General features: G+C 34.5%; 1 protein-coding gene across 3 annotated transcripts in view; it reads left to right on the top strand.

Moving 5' to 3' along the window:
* The window catches only part of CENPC (centromere protein C), a 130180-nt gene extending 113587 nt beyond the window's left edge, over positions 1-16593 (top strand). For all 3 annotated transcript variants that reach the window (XM_037829897.1, XM_037829896.1, XM_037829898.1), the window contains 6 exons: positions 5857-5961; positions 6822-6950; positions 7570-7665; positions 8984-9138; positions 13643-13733; positions 14851-16593. In XM_037829897.1, coding sequence (XP_037685825.1) covers positions 5857-5961; positions 6822-6950; positions 7570-7665; positions 8984-9138; positions 13643-13733; positions 14851-14921 — 647 coding nt within the window. In that variant the 3' untranslated portion in view covers positions 14922-16593. The remainder of the gene's footprint in view (positions 1-5856; positions 5962-6821; positions 6951-7569; positions 7666-8983; positions 9139-13642; positions 13734-14850) is intronic.
* Positions 16594-17590: the final 997 nt, after the last annotated feature.

The raw sequence follows: 17590 nt of genomic DNA, 5'->3' as shown, positions 1-17590 counted from the left end.
TATTTGGATTAATTGTCAGAAAAATTGAAATTATATATTCTGCTTCCATGAATTCAATAGTAAATCATCACAAGCTACTGATTTACTCTACTGTCCGTCTATAGATCCTCCCACCCTTTGCCCCGTAGTAGGGAACATGATACCATCTATGCTAAAAAGCAAAGAGTAGAGAACATATAACAGTTAAGAAAATGGCATTCCTGAGAGCCCCTTTTCCCACATTTTATCTAGTTCTCACTCCTGAACAAAGAGGTAGCTAAGTTGAGCAAATAGGCCGAGCTGGGAGTTGTGGAACCAGTGGAGAGGCCCATTTGAGGGAACTCCATAGTTTCCACAGAGATATTTGCTGGTCAAATTCATGGGAACTCCCACCTGTGTGGGGTCTTAGTGCAGTCTTCTATGTTTATCCCTATACTTGAGACCAGGAGTGCTCCTGCTCTTATCCCTGAGGAGAACTGGAAACAGGCTTTTCTCGTGCCTCAACTGAGAATTCACTGTCTTGTCAATCTCTTGCCAACCGATATAAACAGAGATTGCTCTACTTCTCAGTGCTTAATAGAATGATGGATGAATAGAGCTAGGAATAGGCAAAGGGAAATAAAATGCCCCTGATTATGGGTTCTGGCATCCAGAAATAAGAAAATCAAGCATTATGTCCAAGAACAGTAGGCAACTTATTAACCAGAACTGCTGTAGGAGATTGACAATTTTAACAATAAAAGAAATGTGAGCCTTTTCAGAAATTCAGTTATAGCACAAAAGATCTGGCTTGGACTAAAAATAATGATTTTTAGTTAAAAAAGTCAGTAGATGAAAAGCAAGGAGAGTCACTGTTGAGAACACACTGTTAGTAGATGGTGTTCACATGGAAGAAATTCCTCAAAATAGAGCAAAAATACAAAAAGCTAGAAACCATGAGGAAAAAATACATATAATCTTAGTGGAAATAACATGGAAAAGACAAACATGCAAACAATAGGATTTCCAGGAAAACAGAACAGAACAGATGGAGGAAAAAAAACACTTAAAGAAAGTAGTGGAATAAAACCACTCAGGATTAAAGATAGGCTTGAGTCCCGAGTTTGAATAAGTTTACCAAGTGCCAGTCAGGATTACTGAAAAAGGTACACCTCTAGATTTGAGTGAACCAAGTTCCTCAGTTTCAAGGATAGAGGGAAGCTTCCAGACAGAAAGAACAAGTTGAATACAGAGAAGAAAAATGACTGGCACTGCTTATCTGTGTAACATTTGTAGACAATAAAATAATATTTATAGCTTATAATAATCCAGCCAAGATATCATTCTTTCTGATAGGTGAATTATATTTGCAGGTAATACAAGATTGAGCTAAGTATCCTCTGTGAAATACCCATGTGAGGTATTCTAACCGAGTATGTAAATCACAACTGAGTCCAAAAGGAGGAAATGATGAAGGAATGAGTCTTACAATATATATGATTAAATATAAATTATTATAATGTATTAGTTTTTTATTGTTGTGTACCTAAAGCCACAAATTTAGTGGCTTTTAGACAACACACATTTATTATCTCACAGTTTCCATGGATGAGGTGCGCAGGCACGACTTAGCTGCGTCCTCTGCTCAGGGATCTCACAAGCTGCAAACAAGGTGTCATTCTGGTCTGCGGTCTCATCTGAGGCTCAGGAGCCTCTTCCAAGCTGTCATCATTGTTGGCAAAGTTCCTTGAGGTTATAGGACTGAAGTCTCCATTTCCTTACTGCCTGTTTACCGTGGGATGCACTTAGCTTCAGAAAGCCACCTGCAGTTCCTTGCTATGTGATCCTTGCCATAGGCCCTTTCAAAACATGGCAGCTTTTTCTTCATATCAGCAAAGAATAATCTCCCTCTGCTTCTGCTAGACATTCATATCTGTATATTATCACATATACATATATAATGATATCATAATCACAGAAATGACATCCCATCACCTTTGCCATAGTCTATTGATTGGAAGGTCGCAGGTCCCACCTGCACTCCATGGGAGGGCATTATATACAAAGGCGTAACTCATTGTAGATCCACCAATTAATGCTCAAGTGACGGGGAATTTATTAGTACTAAGTAAGGCTTTTTGTAATAGTCCCTTGAAATGCAGTCTATTTTAACAAAACTTGATATGGTGGGAAGGAGACAAGGGGTGGGAGATGAGTAGTGAAAATAGCCTAAAAGTTTCATTTTACTGAGTAGGAGAAAGGATAGAATAGAGTACTTTGGTAAGGGATATCATATTTGATATTTTCATGGAAAAATAGGAGTTTGATTTTTCATTGTCAGGAATGAGAAGGTAATTAATATTAGAGTGAAAAAGTACAGCAAAATTGGAATGACCAGAGGTTGGAGAAAGAAAAGAAATGGTAATTTGTTCAAACCAATACAAATTAGAAGGAAGGAAGAATCAATAAATGTAGATTAGTAAATATAAAGTGAAATGAGAGGAATAAAAAGAAGTAAATTACTTGTTATACTAAGTAAATGTGAATGGATTGATTCCTCTAATAAGATAGAGACTATCAGATTTGGTTAAACAGTATATCAAGCCAACATTTATTAAGAAACACACTTAAAACAGATTTTTTTGTGCAATTATTGCAATATAATCACATAATATACAATCATTCAAAGTGTACAATCAGTTGTGCACAATATTGTCATACAGTTGTGCTTTCATCACCACAAACTTTGAACATTTCATTACTCCAAAAAATAAAATTAAAATTAAAGAAGAATACCCAAAACATCTCATGCCCCTCCCCCATTGTTCATTTACTTTTTTAATACCATTTAATTGAGATATAGTCACACACCCTACAGTCATCCACAATGTACAGTTATTCACAGAATCATCATACAGTTGTGTGTTCATCACCAGAATCAATTTTTGAACCTTTTCCTTACTCCAAAATACAAACAAAAGCAAAAAAGAACACCCAAAACTTTCCAAACCCTCCATCCCAGGCTATTCTTCATCTAATTTTTGTCCCCATTTTCCTACTCATCTGTCCATACACTGGACAAAGGGAGTGCAAGCCACAGGGTTTTCACAGTCACACAGTCACATTGTGCAATCTGCATAGTTACACAATCATCTTCAAGAATCAAGGTCACTGGCTTGCAGTTCGACAGTTTCAGGTATTTCCTTCTAGCTATTCCAATACACTAAAAACTGAAGAGGGGTATCTATATAGTGCATAAGAATACCCTCCAGAGTGACTTCTCGACTCCATTTGAAATCTCTCAGCCACTGGAACTTTATTTTTTTTCATCCCTCTTCCCCTTTTTGGTCAAGAAGATCCCCTCAATCCCAAAGAGTTGGGTCCAGGCTCATCTCCAGGAGTCATTTCCTGCATTGCCAGGGGATTCACACCCCTGGGAGTCACGTCCCATGAAGCAGGGAGGGCAGTAAGTTCACCCTCTGAGTGGGCTTAGAGATAGAGAGGGGGCCACATCTTAGCAACAAAGAGGCTTTCTGGGGTTGGGGTGGGGGTGGGGGGTACTCCTAGGCACAAATATAAGTGAGTTCAGCCTTTCTCTTGCAGCAACTAGCCTCACAGGGGAAAGCCCCCAAATCGAGGGCTTGGCCTCCTAAACTGGCAGTCTTCAATATTTGCGGGAAAATCAGCAGTAGCCCAGGTGGGGAAGTACAACACTTCTGCATTTCTCCCCAGCTCCTGGGGGGGGGGGGTGCCCCTCAAATACACTTATACTCTCTGCCCATATCCCTGTGGGATGTGTCAGGATTTCACCCCAACCTGTACAAACTCACCAAATCCCACTTCCCATTCACTGCTCCCTGCACCTATGGTGTTCAAACAAACTGATCATACAAGTTAAATTATCTAGTGTGCCACAGAAGATATAGATCCTGCACCAGATAAACATCTCCCTTGGTCTCACACATAAGTTGTAGTTTTAAAACCCAGTCAGTATCATCCTTTACTGTTGAGCCTGATTTGCCTTTAGTCCTAACCGGATCCTCTTCATTCATATTTGTAACTAAAGTCTGAATTCTTTTTCAGCTCTTTCAACAGTTGCCATATGGGGTAATACTGACATTAATAGCTGCCAAGTTCTAGCTGTGAGTCTCACATGTCACACAGATACCCAGAGTTCCAGAGACCGACCAGGTTATACACAAGGAGCTCAGCATCTCAGGGTTTAGAGATGCTGTAAGAGCTTACAATTTAGGGTCCATTACAATAAGCGTTTCCCTGATGAGCTGTGCTGTTTAAGATTTAGTTCTCAGAATTTACACATTATAATTGTTCCATATTAGTGAGGCATTATAATGTTTGTCCTCTTGTTTCTGGCATGCTTCATTCAAAATGCCGTATTAAATATCCATTCACCTAGGTGCGTCTCACAGCTTCATTTCTTCTTGTAGCCACTCAATATTCTATTGTATGCATACACTACAGTTCATCATTGTGTTCGTCAGTCAACATACTCTTAGGCCACCTCTGCCTATTGCAGATAGTGAATACTACTGCCATATATACTGGTGCATAAATGTCAATTCATGTCCCTGCTCTCCGATCTTCCAAGTATATACCCCATACTGAGGTTGTAGGACCTTGAAACCCCTACATACGTAGCTTCTTGTGGGACCACCATACTGTCCTCTAGATAGGCTACACCATTCTACTTCCCCATCAACAGTGGATACGTACATCTCTTTCTCCAAGTTCTCTTTAGCCCTTGTGTCCCTCTGTTTGTTTGTTTTTCCTTGCAATTTTATAGGGGCGTATTCAGATACCATACAGTCATCCACAGTGTACAATCAGTTGTTTACAGGATCATCTTATGGTTGTGCATTCATCACCACTATTAGCACTTACACGTGTTCATTACTCAAAAAAAAAAAAAAAAATTGAAACAAAAGAATAATAAAGGGGATAAAAGGAAAAGTTGAATGACCTTATTGCTGTATTTTAAAACAGATTTTAAAGTAAAAGATAGAGGATTAGGTAGGCAAATGTAAACAAAAATAAAATAGTGCAATTTTAATATTAGGCAAAGTGAAATTTAAGGCTAAAAATGCTGAACATGATAAAGAAAGGCATGTGATGATAAATTTATTAAGAAGATAGGAAAATCATAAATTTTTATGCACCAAATAACCTTGCAACTAAAATGTATAAAGAGGAAATTAATAGAAATATTGAAGAGATTTTCATTTAAACAATAAAATTAGAATGGGAGATTTTAGTAAACCACTTTCAGAATTGGACAGCTCTAATAGCAAAAAGTAGTTAAGGATGTAGAAATTTAATACTATAGCCAATAAACTTAATTGAACATATATATAACCTTGTTTAGATAAAGTGAGTGGGTATGTGCATTTACACACGTGCACACACATAATCTCACCCTTTACTAGTTTGTTACAGAGCATTTAGGTGGTTTCCAATGGGTATTTTTGCTATATAACATTACTGCCTTGAATATTGTTGTACCTATAACTTTGCCCATTTTGTGAGTAGTCTTGCAAATTCAATTTCTAGAAATGAAATTACTGGGGCAAAGGTTATAATAGTACATATTGCCAAATTGTTTTCAATCATTGTAAATTTCTACCAACAATATATGAGAGTGCCTATGTTCCTTTAACATTGCCAACACTGGGTATTACCAGATTTTTAAATCTTTGCCAATCTAGTAGCCTATTTTTTTTATTGCTATTTCTTTATTTATTAGCACAAATACACTCTGACATTTTGTTTTCTACTCATTTTTCTAAAAGCATTAATGTCCCAAAAGGTAATATCAATCCAGTCTTTTCCTACTTCGGAGTATCAACCACTAAACACTTATATGTGTTTATCTTTTTATAGTGTTGCCCTCCAACACACCAAATGTTCGCAGGACCAAGAGAACACGATTGAAACCTTTGGAATACTGGAGAGGAGAGCGAGTAGATTATGAAGGAAGGCCATCAGGTAAAATCCAATTTATGCTTTAATGTCTATCAATAATAAAATGGTATTTTAGGATTGCTAAACTTATTTTTTATTTATATAGCAAAATAATATTTTAGGATAGTTATAGTTCATTTATGTTTACTGTGTGCAAGGCACTGTTCTATACATTTATATACATTATCTCATTTAATAATACCCCCTAAAAATGTGACAAGAGTAGAATTCAAATCCAGACTTATCTGATTCCTGTAGAGATAGTGATTTTTTTCGTCTTTGATAGCTATTTGAAGCAGCAGTATGACCTTGTAGAATGTTATTTCTTTGTTATCCAACAAGGTTTCTAATTGAATAAAATAAAGCATTAAATCAGAACATGAGAAAGTAACAATGATAAAGATAAAATATTCCTCATTGTTATTCTTATCCCATTTCTTTATATTTTTCTACAAAAATGGTTGGGCCTGAGCAGAAAAATACAATGTTGTTAAGGTTGTTTCCCTTCTTTGAATATACCTAAATCAAAGCAGCTAAACTAAAATGCTGATTGATTACTATTAATAGTTCATTCCTGCCCTTTTAAAAATTTTTTAAATTAATTTTTTTTTTTTTTACCTCCACTGATAACATTGTTGATTTCAAGCAAGCAACAGAGCTCAATCATGTTTCATTAATGCTTCTAGATTTAGAGTAACAAAGTTATACGTGAAATTGGTTGGTGTCTCTGTTATTTGAACTGTTTGTTGTAGAATGTGGTAATAGTGTATACTTTGGTACTTCGAAAGGAAATATGCTGAATTAATTTAAAGAGTTCTGTTTCAAGCTTTTCATTTCCCAGGTGTGGTATTTTAACTTTTTTTGTTGTCGTTGTTAAATTTCAGGAGGATTTGTGATTGGTGGAGTACTGTCCCCAGACACAGTATCATCTAAAAGGAAGGCAAAAGGAAACATGGGAAAAGTCAACAAAATAGCTAATAGGAAAAGGATCTGTCTTGATGACGATGAAAGAAGTATGACCTTATTCTTGAAAGTAACTTTTAGACTTTATTTTAATAACATAGTACTTTGAGAAGAAGCTCTTTGCAAATTTTGAAATTTACCCCTAAAAACTTCAGACATAGTACTATAGGTAAAATTTGCTTTTTCATTTTTGTTCAAATTTTTAAAGTAAACTCATTTTATTCTTTAAAAAAAAGAAGTCATTAATAGCGTATAAATATTTCCTCATGAGTAATTTGACCAGTCAAGTGAAGCTTACCTTTTCCTATGCCTAGACTATGGTTAAAGTAGACATTTCAATGAGTTCTTTTAAAGTATATGATGGACTTCCAGGTCTCTTAGAGAATAAGCAAAATATAATTTAATTTCTTGATGATGTAAGAGTTTAAGAGTTGTGATGTTATAATAAGCTTACAGTTTTCATAAGTTGAGGATGTTTGCTTCTATATTAAATCATTGTTAATTTTTTGAATTTGAATTTTTGTTGATCAGAGTGGCCATTTATAAACAGGAAGACATTGTTCTGCCTCTTGAAATTTTTGTTTACAATTTGTAGCTGTATTTCATGTTGGAATTTATGATTGAGAGAATATTTAAGTCAATAGTATTTCAATGGTATTTCTTTTGCAGAGAATAGATTAGTGGCAAATCTGAATATGCCTCTAGGAGATCCACTTCAGCCAACAAGGGTAAAGGACCCAGACACAAGAGAGATTATTCTCATGGGTAAGATCTAGCATGATATTGAAAATGCTTACTTTAACATGTAAGGATATGTGTAGCAAGGAGACATATCAGGCAGACAAATGCAAGCCTTAAGGCAAGGTCCTAGAAGCCTCCTGCTATAATGTATTAGATGGGCATTAATTGTTTAATTGCTGGAATGTGGGAAAGGCCACAGAAATATGAGGAAACTACTGTACTACGGTGGGGGTTAGAAGACACTCAGCCATTTACCAACCAGGTAATATTTACGTACAGGAAATATTTAATTATTTTTAAATAACTATTTTAGCTGTACCAGCATGTACCAAGGAGCATTTGTCCTAAGTCAGAAGACAAATAGGTCAAAACCAACCTATTTTGACTATAAAATAGGTTCTACTTGACATCTTAAATTGCAAAGTTATATCCATATTCATATTGTTTATTTGGCAGCAGAGGTAGAAGTACAGAGAGTTTTGTTTAGTGTAGTATCTTGCTGTATTGTTCCAGTTTAGAAAAGTGAGTGTTACTGTCAGTAGTTCATCACTTTTTGTTGAGTCAATATATATTCTATATCCTATAGTCTGGGATCACAAACATTGCTATATATCCAAGGGAAACAGAGGCAGAAGCTGATTGCTGGTAAAAGGAATGAAGGAATGAATTATAGATCTAGAAATGTTTGTAAGTAAAAGAGAAATTGCAAAGTGAAATAGTAATTTGTGAACAATAGTTAGACCTATTGGTTATTCATAGTTTTTACCTGATAAATAAAAATCTTATCTAACCATTGGTCAGGTAAACACAAAAAATTCTGTTGACACGGTGATGGTACATTTGTATTGTGGGCTATTTAAGCTTTTTAAAGATATGGAATTCTTGTCTCTCAGCTGATTTCATCTTCCTTCTGAACAAAAATAGTAATAATACTACTGCCATTATTATTGCTAAAAGCTGAGACTTATGTCAGTGCTTATTTGTGCCAGACAGTGTTTTAAATACTCTATACACATGAAATCATTTGATATTGACAACTCTTTAACAAAGATGAACTGTTATTATCCAGTTTTACAGAAAAGGAAATGGAGTCACAGAGGGAGGTTAAGTAACTTGCCTAAGGTCACACAGCTGATAAAACAGAAGCACAATTTTACCTCTCTCTCTGCCTCTGTTTCCTCTTCTGTAAGATTTTAGCTCCACGGGCAGTGTTCTTAATCATTTCTGCCTCTCTAAGGCAGGCTTATATCTAGAAATAACTTTATTATATATGTGTGTATATGTTGTGTCATTGAGCAGTGTCCTTGCTATTGCTTTATATTTATATTACTTTTTCTTCTAGATCTTATAAGACCACGAAATACATATCAATTTTTTGTTGAGCATAATGAGTTAAAAGTATATAAAACATTGGATACTTCCTATTTTTCTACTGGAAAATTGATATTAGGACCATGTCAAGAAAAGGGAAAGCAGCATGTTGGCCCAGATACATTGGTAAGTATCTATATTTCTCCTTATATTTATTTTTTGCTATAAGCACAATACTGATTTATTGGCTTGATGAGGTATTAAAAATGCCAGTGGCATAGAGAATTGTTATTTCTTGAATCTTTTAGAGTCAACCTACCAACAGTTATTTAAAGCACTTGCCTGATGCTTAGCACCATAGCCTTGTGATTCAGAAGTTTAAGGAATGATCCTATAAGAATTTTAGTATTTAGGTTTGCAAATAAATCATTGGAATTTTAGAGCTCGAAGGAGTATAGATTAAGATTCCTCATTTCTCAGATCATACAGTTGAGAAATAGAGAGGATAAAAAATTTCTTAAAAAATCGCATAACTGATTAGCAGCAAACTCAGGACTAGGCACTAATTAATTAGTTGCTTCTGTAAGTACTGAGCAATATACCATTATATATACTAGTATTACTGGCTGAAGTTACAGTGAGATTCAGGGTGACTCTTTTTTTCTCTCTCTCTTTCTCACACACACATGCACACTCATACACACACAGATTCAGGTACCATTTACTTTAAGCACTTTCTAAGTGCCAGGTATCATGCAGAGAACTTCACACAGTGACTTAAAAGATTAAGTGACTTGCCCTGGGTCACGCTATTAGTTAATGACTCATACACGTTACCACTGTATTATATACAATAGCAGAAAATGTTACTAGAGAATAGCTATGAAGAGGATTGAGATAATTTTAGGGGAGAAGGGAGCCATTTCCAGAAGAGTTGAAGATGTTTAAAAGAGTATAAAAAAAAGTATGGAAGTCACAGTTAAACACGGAGGAGGCAATAAAGACAATGTTCTGAATACAACAAATTGCTCAGCATTCTTTAAGTCTTACAGTCTCAACATTTCAAAGGGAAAAGTTTCAAAATAGTGTACATTCCCCAAATATAAAGCATTTGTCAGGAATTGCAGAATTTCAAAGCTCAGGGAATTAAAAACACCACCTAATGATACTACTTTAGCTGGTGATCATAGCTGCTGCTTTTCCTTTGTTAATCCTTTGGGAAAATCATTTTTGAATTAAGTAGCTGTTTCAGGACTGGGTGGTTGTGGTAGTGGTAGTAGTAGTAAAGAAGAAAATAATAGTTCAGCTAAACTTATGCAATTGCCATTTTTTGTGGGTAAAAAATAGTTGAATATTTGTAATTTTATTCTCCAAATCAGAGCATTTTTGAGGGTGGGGGGATAGGTATTATTATTTATGTGTTAGATAACAGTCATAAACTGAGATTTATTTATTTATTTTGCCCAGAAATCTGGGGCTTATGGTTTTCCTAGTTATACTGTTTCTTATACATAGGGTAAGGTATGACAGAGGATATGGTCAGAACAATTTTAGTTTTTTGGTAGAGAATCAAATAGCTTCAACATGCAGTTAAAGTTTGGGACATCTCAGGTAACAAGTAGGAATGTAAGTGATTAATAGCTTAAATATATGAGTATTCAAGCATCACCAATTGTTCTCTATAAACATTTATCTTGAGTTTAGTTCAGTAAACATTTATGGAAAGTCTATTGCTAGGATGAACTCTCAAGTTCTGCCTAGGGGTAGGGTGGTGATGATACTTAAGGACTAACTTGAACATACCATAAAAAGTGATGTAATGTTATTTTTTAAACTGTTAAAGAAACACAAATGAACAAGCACGTTGTCTGAGGGAAGGGCAGAATGTCTCAACTGCTTCATGGTGGTTTATTTCTCTATATAAAACAAGTTGTTAAAAGTTGAATATATTAAGTCAGTTTATAAGTTGCCTTTAAATTTCTGCTGCCTTTGGGTTACTTTTACTCCATTTCAAATTATACGAACTGTCCAGCAGTTCAGAAAACTGAACTCAAATCAATTGCCGTTTTCTTAGCTCTTAGTTCATTATAGAATTGGCTACATATTATTGGAAAGTCTTTAGGAGATAAGAATACCATTGGAGATACAAGCCTCTACAGCAATAGTCTGTAAGTGCAATATATAATGTTACATTTCTGTATTCTGAATTAGAAAATTATAGAATTTGAAAAGTGTCAAATTTCAAGAATATTTAATGTTATAGCAACATTACAAAAATACTATATCTAAGGGACATTTTTTAGTCTTTAACATTTCAGGATTCTGAAATCATGAGTAACTGGAGTACCACATTCGAAACAATTCTTTTTACTAGCAAAATTAAGTTCAAAAGGAGAAAAAAAGCATCACAACTCTTGAGTTTGTATTAGTAAAAAAGTACATGTTGAGTGAGGAAAGGAAAAGGTACACATGAGAGTCCAAGATTAATTTTTCATATCACATCAGTATAACTAGAATCCTGTTTTAAATATTTTAAAATATTCATTAGTCAAGTCTTAAGATATTTTAAATTTCCAGGTATTAGCATTGTAAAAATAGCATTTAAATAACAGAGATGATCCCAGTAATATGATAAAGGTACAATTAAATATAAAGATAGGTGTTATGAAATGTCACCACTGAACTAATAGTAATTACCCATTAAAATCTAATGCCTCTGTTAATGCAAAAAGAAATTTGAATAGTAAATGTTTGAAGTGTTTAACCTAGTTAATATTCAAAGTAATCCACATTAGAATCAAACTATACTTTTCTTTTTGGCTTTTATAAAGGGGGTTTATTTGGTCACAAGGTTACAGTCTTAAGGCCATAAAGGCGTCCAAGCTAAGGCATCAACAATAGGGTACTTTCACTGAAGGATGGCTGATAGCGTCCAGAAAACCTGTTATCTGGAAAGGCACGTGGCTGGCATCTGCTGATCCAGGGTTGTGTTCCACCTCCTCTCTCAGATCCTGTGCATTCTTGGTTCTTTGTCCCAGGAGTTTCTCTCTATGTGCCTGGGGATCCTGTCTTAGCATATCCCAGGGAAAACTCTGGGCTTATGTATTTCAAAAGCCTTCATAATAAAATGTTTGCTAAACTGGGAAGAGGTATGCTTAGAGAGCCACACTCAATAGATAAAAAAGCAAAAGAAAAAAACCTAGAAATATATACTGTTGACTTTCTGGACAGTGTTTTAACTTTTGTCTTTTCAGTTGGGGCAAGTTGTTTTCTGAATGCAATACAAAATTTTTTGTCTTATTTAATTATTAAAGTTCCTTTAGAACCATTTCAGTAGCTTTTTTCCCTTTTAGGGAAGCACTGTATCACAGTAGTTAAGAGCATGAATTCTGGAGTCTAAAGTCCCTATTTTTATTGTGACTTTGGAACATTATTTAACCTTTTCTGTGCCTTAGTTTCTTTATCTGTGAAAAGTTAATGAAATAATATCTACCTCATTGGTAGGCACCTATGTTGAATGAATAAAAACAAAGTTCCTAGAACAGGGCCTGACATAGAATGAGTTCTATACAAATGCTAGCTATTGTTGTTATTCTAGTATTTTAGACTTGCACAAAGTGGTAAAATAATAATAATTATTATTATCTGAGGCAGAATATCCTTGATGGCCTTAACTTACATCTGAGTTTCAAAGTTTGAGGGCTTCCTTAATGCTTTTGATTTTAGTTGCCCAAAAAACCCGATCATTACCAGGATGTTAGGTATGTATAAAATACTAAATTCACATTGTTTGAATATGGGCACCAGTATGTCTAAGAGATTTATCCCCTTTTACTTTCCTAATTTTGATGCTTGCTCAAATATATCTATTTGTCTTTTTGTCTTTTTCTCTCCTTGATTCATTAGTCAGATTGAATAGTCTGGTATACCAAACATGAAACCTTTAGAAAGGAGTACATAAATCTAGTTATTTTTCTAGTTAAGCCAAGTGATTTTCTTTACAGTGGTTCTAAGTTTTCATCAGCCAGTGAATAGGGAAGGACAAAAGAAATTTTTTCCTGTATTAGTTTCTCTTGCTTCCGTAACAAATTATCAAAAATTTAGTGGCTTAAAATGATATCTATGTATTATCCTCATGGTTTGAAGGTTAGAAGACTGGCAGACTAGACTGGATACTCTGCTTAGAGTCTCACAAGGCTGAAATCAGAGGTGTTGGTAGGGCTGCATTCCTTTATGGAAGCTCTGGAGGATGAATCCACTTCCAAGTTCATTCGGGGTATTGGCAGAATTCAGTTCCATGGACCTGTAGGACTGAGATTCCCAATTCTTTATTGGCTTTGGTCTCCCTTTCCCATCATCAATGCCAGCAACAAAGTGAATCTTTCTCATGCTTCTAATTTCTCTGACTTCTCCTTCCTCGTCTCTCCTCTGCTTTCAGCAGGAAAAAGTTTTCCACTTTTAAGGGCTCATGGGATTATATTGGGCCCACTTGGTTATAAATGAGGATGATGTGCACATCTTGAGATCCCCTTTGCCATATAGTGTAACATATTTACTGGTTCTGGGGAATAGAATGAGGACATCTTTGGGAGGCCGTTATTCTGCCCCCCATACTTCCTTTAAGCTTCCTTGGGGTGTAGTCATTGTTTTGGTTGAATTGGAAATAAGATTTTTATTTTAAATTTTACAGGTTTTTTATGTTAACTTCGGTGACCTTTTATGTACCTTACATGAAACACCTTATATAATGTCTACTGGAGATTCATTCTATGTTCCTTCAGGTAAGAATAACTAAAGACATGTTATTTCACAGTTACAATATGTTTATATAGTCGCTCATTGGCACCATGAAAAGAGGCCACAAAATGAAGTGTGATGTGACTAATGCCAAAGCATATTTTAATTTTATCATTAGGTAAGCATATTAGTGTTCTAATACATGGAAATTGAACAAGGGTTTATTGCTGTATTTGAAATAATTAATAGATACATTGTATCCCAGGGTAGAAGGTAAATTATTTCCCCCATGTTATCTCTAAGATGTTATATAGTCTTAACAGTTTTTTTTTGAGTGAGTTATTTTAAACATACAGAACAGTATGCAGTCAGCTATTGAAAAGCTCAAGTTTTTGGAAATAGAAATTTTAATTCATTTGTTCATTCATTCATTTAACAAATTGATTGAAGTCTACCATGGCCAGGCATTACTCTGTTTGGGATAAATAAGTAAACAAAACAGGCAATAATCTCTGCCCTCATAGAGCTTACATTCTAACAGAGACAGTAATAGCTGTGTTTATATAGTCTTTGCTATGTGCCAGCACTGTTGTGAACACTTTACATTTAGTAGCTCAGTTAATCTTAATATGTATGAGTTACTCATATATGGAAAGTATCAGTGTAGTACTCCATGCTAATAAACCCTGTATTGTTAGGTTGTCCATCTGTATCTTATTTTTGCTATTATTTATTATCTGTTTAATGGTAGCATTTCCTGTTTTTAACTTCAAGATTTTATTTTACTTAACATTTTACCTTTTATACTAAATTATAAATTTATAAGTGCTTCTGTTTGGGGTAATCCATCATAGTTCTAAAGACCTAATAAAGATATTTTACAGGAAAATTTTATTTTCCCTTCCTACACCCTTATCTCATCTCTGTTTCATTATCAAAATGATGTGAAATTTTTATTGTTTCAAGCCTTATCTGAATCAAAGGTGGTTAATCTTGGATCTTTCAGTCCATAAAATTAAATGAGTTACTTTGGGTTAGATAAATTCATTGTTTTTATTTTGTGTTGTATATTTTAACTGCCATAGTGATAGCCAAATATTTAATCAAAAGGAAATGATTTCCTTTGGAAATAATTTGGTTTTATTTTTGTGTTATTTCCAGGCAATTATTACAACATCAAAAATCTCCTAAATGAGGAAAGTGTTCTTCTTTTTACTCAGATAAAAAGATGAAAGATGAAGCAAAGTTTAAACAATGTATATATAAGTTTGTACAGTGGGACATTTATCCTTGTAATTACTTGTGATGTTTTAAAATAAAAATTTTATCGTTTTGTGTATACTTGTATTAGATAAACATTGTCAAAGTTCCATTGTCTTCTGATTTCACCACAAATACATACGTTGCCTGTAGTGATGCCCATGTTTATATTATTTTAATAAGCAAGAACACCAAATCACTGTATTCTGATATTTCTTTATGAGAAGAAATCTGATTATGCCGATTCATTTAAAATTTTTTTCCCACATATTAGTTTTAAATTATTAATCATTAAATAATCCAATAATAGGGAACTGTGGTAAATGGTATATTGGGAGTAACATTATTTAAACCAGCGGTTACATATAAACTTCTTTTCCCTCATGTTTCACTTATATTTTCTGCGGGAGGAGGTACCCTTTGCCTTTGCTTGCTGTGTTTCTTTCCCCTTCCCCTTTTAATACTAAAATGAAATGTTTTGATAAATAAATCTAGGCTAAAGAGTCTAATTTGATTTCTTTTGTATAGACACATGTTGTAATTACAATTAACTCTGAAGAAGTTGATGTTTCATGGTGAACCATCCTTAGGCCATCCCCCTTTTTAGTTCTATATTTAACAGTTAAATACTGTTATATGTGTTGTATACACGTATAAGATACTTAATAGAGTCTTCTAGAGATAGATCATACTTACTCAGAAATGAATGAGTAAAGAAATGAACAATATCCCAAAAATCCATGTTTCAAGCAGTGACTACAAAAACTTCTAGCAATATGTTGTTAAATTCACTAGGAAAAAGTATTGAAGTACAAATAAATGAATGTTTAAAAAAGGTAAATGTTACTTTTTACCTCAATTTTTGACTTACAAATACATTTCCTTATAGGAAATGTCATGGTATATTTGTTGATATGATAGGCAATGTTTGAACTTTATCAGAATACTTATATTGAGGGTTAATGGAAACTTATGTCTTCGAAAATTTACGAGAATATAAAAATGATGTGCATTCTTGTTAAACACATTTACTGTCTTTTTGTGCTTAGTATTGTGTAAAATGTTGGGTATACAGAGACAAAAATAGAGCCATTTATAGTAGAGAAGACAGAATAGCCATTTTTAGGGTTGATATAGAATCTGTCTGACTGAGAAATTCTTTTAATATGTAGGAAATCCTAATACATTAATTTGAGAATTTGCCTTTAAAAATTCACTGTCTCTTTTGTTAACTGGAGCTGCTGAAGCTTTACTCCTGGTTTTCAAGCTAATTACTCCAGCTCCTCTCTTGATGAAAGGAGAAAGAATTGGTGCAAAATATCATTGCAGAATAATCCAGGCTTTCCTCTTAACATCACCTAGAATAACCAAAAAAATGTGAAAAGCTAAAGAGATTTGGAGAGAAAAATGGTTAAATGTCAGAAACAAATTACTAGCAGCTATTCCTGAAGTTATTTTAAATCTGTTAGCTCAAACACCTTAATCCCATTTGTCAAAATTGTAATTCACTAGTATGCTTTCAACTTTGCTTTTATTGAAAAACAAAAAAGAAGCAACAATGGAAATGTTTTGTTTTACATGTGAAGCTTAATTTCTCCATGAGGAGCTTCTGAGTTTGGTAAACAAATAAACTTTATTACTAGATAAAGTGGTGTAATTGCTTTCCTGAGTGAAAAGATATGTAACTGGATGTGTTTTCAACTTTACAAAGGTTGGCTGGAAGCTTTGTGCCAGATTTTGCTCTGTCAGTTTCAATGTTTTTGATATTTTAAGTGAGACATTTATTTTATTGATATATACATATAGTTAAATGCATCTTAAGTACTGTTCAGTGCATTTTTGACAAGTACATCTAATACCAAAGTACCCCACGAAATTTGTCACCCCAGAAAATTCCTTCCTAGTCTGTCCAAGTCAATTCCTGCCAGCGCCACCTCTGCCCTCTTGGTCAGGACACCACTCTTCCGAAATCAGTGTAGATTAGTTTTATGTTCTAAAACTAATATGTCTTTCATTCAACATAATGTCTGTGAGATTCATCCACATTGCTCTCTATGTTCTCCATTACTCTTCTATTGCTGAGTGAATATATCACAATTTGTTTTCCTGTTGATGGGTGTGCTGGTTTGAATCTTATGTCTCCCACAAAAGCCATGTTCTTTAATGCAATCTTGTGGGGGCAGACATTAGCCTTTTGATTGGGGGGGATCTTTTGATTAGGTTAACATAGAGATTTGACCCACCCAACTGTAGGTGCAATCTTTTGATTAGATCATTTCCATGGAGGTATGACCCCACCAATGCAGTGATTAGTTCACTGGAGTACTATAAGAGAGCTCACGGAGAGAAGGAGCTCAGAGAAGCTGAGAGAGACATTTTGGAGAGAAGCTAAGAGTTTTCACAGACTTAGATGCTTGGAGATGCTGGAAGATGGAGACAGAAGAACATTTGGAGATGCTAAGCTAAGAGATGAAGCCTAGAGTTTGCCCTAGAGAAGCTAAGAGAGGACCCCCAGATGCTTAGAGACAAGCACCCTGCAAGCTTGCAAGGAGCTGAGAGAGAGGAGATAAGACAGAGAAAAATGCCCAGAGACATTTTGGAGAAAGCCATTTTGAAACCAGAACCTGGGAGCAAGGGACCA

Source organism: Choloepus didactylus, chromosome 3, assembly GCF_015220235.1.
Source record: "Choloepus didactylus isolate mChoDid1 chromosome 3, mChoDid1.pri, whole genome shotgun sequence".
NCBI lineage: Eukaryota > Metazoa > Chordata > Mammalia > Pilosa > Megalonychidae > Choloepus > Choloepus didactylus.
This window is presented reverse-complemented; position numbering and strand designations above follow the sequence as displayed.